This window comes from Thrips palmi, unplaced genomic scaffold (assembly GCF_012932325.1).
Source record: "Thrips palmi isolate BJ-2018 unplaced genomic scaffold, TpBJ-2018v1 HiC_scaffold_15, whole genome shotgun sequence".
Lineage (NCBI taxonomy): Eukaryota > Metazoa > Arthropoda > Insecta > Thysanoptera > Thripidae > Thrips > Thrips palmi.
In genome coordinates, this window is record NW_023144624.1 from 4,697,828 (window position 1) to 4,703,661 (window position 5,834).

At 49.8% G+C, this 5,834-nt stretch overlaps 1 protein-coding gene and 3 non-coding genes across 4 annotated transcripts; 2 read left to right on the forward strand and 2 right to left on the reverse strand.

Moving 5' to 3' along the window:
* Nucleotides 1-829: 829 nt before the first annotated feature.
* On the forward strand, nucleotides 830-900 carry Trnag-gcc. The gene has a single exon. It is a non-coding gene; the product is annotated as a tRNA-Gly (tRNA).
* Nucleotides 901-970: 70 nt separating this feature from the next.
* Trnag-gcc lies at nucleotides 971-1,041 on the forward strand. The gene has a single exon. It is a non-coding gene; the product is annotated as a tRNA-Gly (tRNA).
* Nucleotides 1,042-1,400: 359 nt separating this feature from the next.
* Trnav-aac lies at nucleotides 1,401-1,473 on the reverse strand. Its single transcript has one exon. It is a non-coding gene; the product is annotated as a tRNA-Val (tRNA).
* A 1,316-nt stretch (nucleotides 1,474-2,789) lies between these two features.
* LOC117640811 (26S proteasome non-ATPase regulatory subunit 4) lies at nucleotides 2,790-5,415 on the reverse strand. Its single transcript, XM_034377710.1, has 9 exons — nucleotides 5,261-5,415; nucleotides 4,662-4,799; nucleotides 4,457-4,568; nucleotides 4,225-4,386; nucleotides 4,008-4,133; nucleotides 3,838-3,924; nucleotides 3,593-3,701; nucleotides 3,348-3,500; nucleotides 2,790-3,255 (listed from the first exon to the last, which is right to left on the reverse strand). The coding sequence occupies exons 1-9, from the start codon at nucleotides 5,284-5,286 to the stop codon at nucleotides 3,020-3,022; spliced, it is 1,149 nt and encodes a 382-aa protein (XP_034233601.1). The 5' UTR covers nucleotides 5,287-5,415; the 3' UTR covers nucleotides 2,790-3,019.
* Nucleotides 5,416-5,834: the final 419 nt, after the last annotated feature.

The following is a 5,834-nucleotide window of genomic DNA, read 5'->3' on the forward strand; positions in this document are numbered from 1 at the left end:
CCGTCTCCGGGACGTGCTCGGCCTGCTTGGCGTGCTCGACGAGGACCGCGACGCCGAGCGCCGAGCACGCCGTCGAGGAAGTGCACCACGCCGCGCGCCCACCCACACGCACGCATGCTGAGGTGCACTCGGTGCACTTTCGTGGCGCGCGAGCAGCTGTCCTGGAACACGGCCGCGTGCACTCTGGACTGGGCATGCTCGCTATCAGAGCCCGATGACGTCACGACTGACCGCGCCGCGCACAATGTTGCACTGTTCTAACGTAGTACGTAATCTGTTAATCGAATCAGATGGTCTAATGGCCGTGCGTGCCTCGGATTAAAATCCCAGCGCGAGACTCTGCGACTCCGCACTGACCCACTTGACCGCTGCGGCCAACCTTTCCATTTTTCAGGGCTGCCAAAGGTCAATTTTTGTTTGCTGCCGGCCGCTAGGCGCCACGGCGCCAGGGCGCCACCGCCACGTGGTCGCTCGCTCGCTCGCTCGGCCGAGATTCGGCGATTCGTAGATTCGGCACGGCGGCTTCCGAAGTTCTGCGAAGGTCCCGCGGGGTATTGTAAGCCCTGATGCGGGGGAGGAGGGGGAAAGGGGGGGGGGCAGGGACGTCTCCGAGGCGCCTCCACCGTCCGTCCCAAACGGCCGGCCGGCGAATGCCACGACGACCACCACGCCGACCTGCTCGGCGGGTCGCTCCCCCCGCGGCTCCCCGCCGTCGTCCACTCCGCGGCGAGGCGGGCGCTTACCTGGCTATGAAAGGGAAACGCGGACTCGGCATCTCCTCTTCGCTTGCTGCTAGTCTTGGTTGGTGTACTGCCAACGCATACATGAAGCATCGGTGGTTCAGTGGTAGAATGCTCGCCTGCCACGCGGGCGGCCCGGGTTCGATTCCCGGCCGATGCAATCTTTTTCCGCCGCGATAGTGCGTGCCTTCTACAGAGTGCACGAAAGTTATCGCTCTGAGTTGTACGAAGCATCGGTGGTTCAGTGGTAGAATGCTCGCCTGCCACGCGGGCGGCCCGGGTTCGATTCCCGGCCGATGCAGTAAATTTTTGAAGAAGAGTAAAAGCACAATTTTATTTCATTTTCCTACATAACATAATTAATCTTTGGGACAGATTTGTAGGCAGGCGTGGATAAAGAAATTCTGCATCCAGCTTGCATCACTTTGTACTCTGCGTCATGATAATTCATTCAAGATAACCCGCACCAACCCCAGATTTTCCTGAGGCATAGGATAAAGTGTCCAACCACCACAAAAGGGAAACCAATGACAATGAAGGCTATAATTTTATCTCAGGCGCGATGCGTCTCTTCTCTTCGTTTCCTCTCAAAAATAAAAAGTCGCCACACGGGGAAGGCATGAAAGCTCGCAAACGATTCCCGAACAGCGAGCGAAAATGTGATTCCGCCCAGGATCGAACTGGGGACCTTCTGCGTGTTAGGCAGATGTGATAACCGCTACACCACGGAATCCGTTGAGTAACGAGGCCGGCCATCCACTACAATCTGGCCGGTGGCACTCAGCGCTGACGTGGACGCACTCAGCAGCAGGCTGCCCTGCCGACAGCAGACCGGCGCCGCGGAGCCCCCAAAGTGGAGCAGCTCTACGGGCAAGAATCGAAGAGAGCCACATCGATTGTACGAACAGCGACTAAGTGTCGGCTACGTTCTCTTCAGCGCCAGTGTGGTGTTTGAGGGAAGTACCATCGCGGGCGCCTGCGGTCCTCGCCCCACCAACGCCTTGGTGGAGGTCGCGCTGGAGGCCATACCACCGCCAGCATGTCGCCGCGTTGGCCGTTGGGCTGCCTGGACCGGGTACAAGGAATCAAGGAATAGGCCCGGGGGGCAGATAGGAGGCGACACTGGGCGACACTGCCTGGGCTCATATCAGGCAACAAACGAGAGGCTTCCGGTGTTCCGATTGAGCTTAGGGCTTAGGGTCTGGATGGGCACCGCGGCACCGCGTCGCGCGTCGCCGGGCCGGCCGCCGCGGCGTCGCAGGGCCGAGTGGCAGGGCCGAGTGGAGAGTGGACGCGAAGAGAGGAGGCGGCGGCGGCCGCTGGACGTAGAGGCCCTGGTCCAGCCCGGCAGCCCGGCCCCTGGATGTGGCGGCCCCGGCCTCGCCATGAGGCCCAGGAGTCAGGGGCCGGCCGGCCTGCCCGGCCCTCACCACCGCGACCCGGTCATTCTCGCCATGATTATGACAGCTGCCACGGCACTGGCCGCCACTAGAGGCCTGGCCGCCACGCCACGTCCCCGTCGACGACGGCGGTCCGGCTCGGCCCCGCCAGACGGGTGAGGTGTGTATTTGCACTGACACGCCCCCACCCCCAAACTTTTCCTCGGTTTGCGTTCGTGCCTTTTCCATAGCTTTTAATAGTTTTTAAACACACATACATGCACGCACACATGGGTGCGACTGGTTTTTAAAGCTCGACTGGAACGTTGAGGAAGCAAATTCTGATAATTCGAAACGGTGATTTCAGTTTGGTGGTCAATTGAACGATCTTGGGCAAATGACAAGTGCGTCCGTCCGTGAGGGCACTGAGGCGGTAAGGTGTAGTGTCCAATGGGCTGCCTACCTACTGGGCGGTCCCGCTCCAGGCGGTTGCCGCCTGCGTGGTAGGCAACCCTTTCGACCTGCTCAATATTTGTCGAAATAAATCTTGGGCAGTGGTTTAGGTTTCGACCTGTACGGTGTCATTGAAATCAGTATATTTTATGGCTTATGACAAAGCAATGTCAAGGGTTTGGGATTAAAAATGCATAAAAAACAGACCCAGAAAAAATAATGTTGTGACAAACATATTTAATTTTCCTTACAGGCCAACATGTACTAATTTTACAAAACACTAGATGTAGCAATGGTGAAAGATTAGTTCCAGCATTTAGATACAGCACAAAAGACATCATTCCAAAGCTATGATAATAATTTCCTGAGCTTCTCTGCTTTTTCTCTTCACTATTCACATTCAGTATGAATCAGTTTTAAAAGATATAATACAATAGAAAAAATAACCTACTTTCCATCCTTTTTCTTGTCCTTTTCCTGCTTTTCTTTATCCTTGGAAAGTGAACCTACAGCTTGGCGCACAGCCTCGCTCTGGGGGTCAACTCCAGGAAGATTTTCCAAAACACTTTGAAGGAAGGCAGGATCATTCATAACCTCTGCTAAATCTTCTTCACCATCAACATCCATGCTCTCTGCTGCTGCTTTTGGTTTACCACCTGCCTTGTCAGGGTCAGCCATGTCTTCTGTAATTTGGTGTAATAAAACCGATTAAAGATGTATCAAAGGATAGACTTGGGAGATTGGTCCCCCTTTGTTATATTTGTTAAGTACTCACTGGCATCCTGCATGGACATTTGCATGGCAAAGGCAATCTGTTCCTCCTCAGTCATGCTTGCAATGTCTGGCTGAGCTGCTCCAGCGCTGGTGTCATCTTCAACTTCCATGGACATAGCCAAAGCTTGCTCCAGCATAGCCTCTTCATTGGGAACTTGATTGACAAAAGACAAAAAAAATTAATGTCAGGCATAAATTATAGACAACACTACCTCTGTTTGTTTGAGTAACAAGATGCAGCCTTACCCTCCTTGATAGTGGCAGGCACAGGAGTTGATCCTTCAGAAGCAGCCATAGCTCTGCGAGTCTCGGCCTCCTGCCTTTGGCGCTGTTCTTCCATGGAGACACGGAGGGCCTGCAAAAGAGAGAAGGATGGTTGTAAGACAAACTTAAAACAAAGGAAAATTTTTGTATTTACGACAAACTTTAAGTATTAATAAGAGGGAGAGAAAGAAGAAAAAAAAGAAAAAAAAGGAAAGGCTAACACTTACCAAAGCCAGTTCAGGGTCCTCATTAGGATCCACTCCAAATTCAAAGCCAGCTCCACCCAAACCAGCACCGCCTGTGCCATCCTCACCCTGGAAGAAATCATCAATTTAAGAACAGCACTCAACAAATAAAAAGGAAATTCTCACTCAGAAAAGGTGGAAGCTCAACTAACCTGTATGACAGGAGAGGAGATGAGAGCATCAGATAGATGGGGACCAGGAGGAACGCTCACAAGGTGGCTTCCAGAGCCATCTTTGCCATTCAGGGTATTGACGAAGGTAGTAAGCATTTCATTGTTCTGAAATTTTTTTCAAACAGTATGTTAGATAGATCAGAACAAAAGCAGTTGTTCCTAATACACTTGGTAAAGACTTTAATATAAAACTTACTGAGAGTTCCTCTCCAAAACTAACAAGATCAACATTGACTTTTTCTTTCTTCAGACGTTTTGCAAGCTTTACTAGGTCCTTCTCATCAGCGGTGATGGGGCTTCCAACAAAGACTACAATCCGCATCTTGTGGTTCTTGCCTTGACGATGCTTCAGCGCCAACTGCAACAAACAAGCGGGTCAGAGACACTCACTTCTAAAATAGTTGATTTAAGCTGAACAGAACACCTACATGGGCAATACGAATGCCAGTCAGCAAGTTCATGGATCCATTAGGTTGAACCTGATGCAATTTTGACAGAATGCGTCCGACATCAGATGTGAGGGTGGCCAGCACTTCAACACTGCAAACAAGAGGAGAGGAGAGGAAAGAAGTAAATCAGTCAATCAATGATAATGCATGTCATTAGAGTGTCAATGAATGGTTCTGAACGTACTTTGCCAACGTGAGGAGTCCAACATTATTCTCAGGGTTCCTAGTCTTGGAATGACAAACTAGGTTCACTGCATCCTGTTGAGCTTGCAGCCGAGTTGGCAGAAAGTCTCCATTTCTCATGAAATCGCTGTTGTCAACACTGAAATAGATCAAACACGTAAGTAAAAATGTATCCACATGAAAGAATAGGGCAATACATCTGACTGAAAGCAGGTTGGATGAGAAACTAATCAAATTGAGTGAAAAAACATTTTCACTTCATTGAAACTATTAACAAAGAGCACTCATCCAACCAATAACAAATGTGTAGAACACTCTCTATCTGTTGGCCTAAGTGAACCAATCGCTGTGAGAGAAAGCCGCTAACCGCAAATTCAACTGAATAAAACAGTTCAGTCGTTTTGGAGGTGAAGGGTCGAAAAATTGAACGAAAGACATAAATAATATGCTTTGTCATCAGAAAGGCTGGTACGATAACCTCACTGTGCCACAGACGACGACGACCTACTCCGTTTTTTGAGCCCCACCGATCGAATATTTTTTTAAAACAATATGCATTAGCATGCACTGCGTTGAAAGAATTTCATTGTCAAATCTTACCAAATCATAGTACTTTCAAGCACCATGGTGAATGATGATTTCCCTACCAGCGACCAACAAGAACTGTCACTAACACACTCACAACTCTTTTGTTTCTAGCCGGTATGAAAAATTACACATCCCAAACATGAATGAATGAATGTTTTGATCAGATGGTGGTCATTTTGTTGACCTGTCAATAAGCATCAGTTAATGACGTGAAAGTATTAACAGAATCGTGCACGGACGTTCCTTATTTCAGAAAATTGGTTTAATTCACGTTACTGCCAGGTTTCTGTCGCAGCTTCACCTTCAATATCTTCTAATGGACGTCTTAACCTACGTAGAACATGTGAACTTTCGATAATTTTCGAGGAACTGTTTCGTAATTTGCATGACAAGAACATGAAACGACCAGCTGCGTTCGTACAGCTGATTGAAACGTTACTGGAACGAAATTTGGCGAAAAGTGCGTCGTCAAGACATCTTGAGAAGGGCACCAATCCCGCCGCGTTTGAACTTCCGCCAATCAGCGTCATCACTGCCTCCCCGATTTTCACATCTTTTCCACGCAAAAAGGGATGGTCATGGTGGC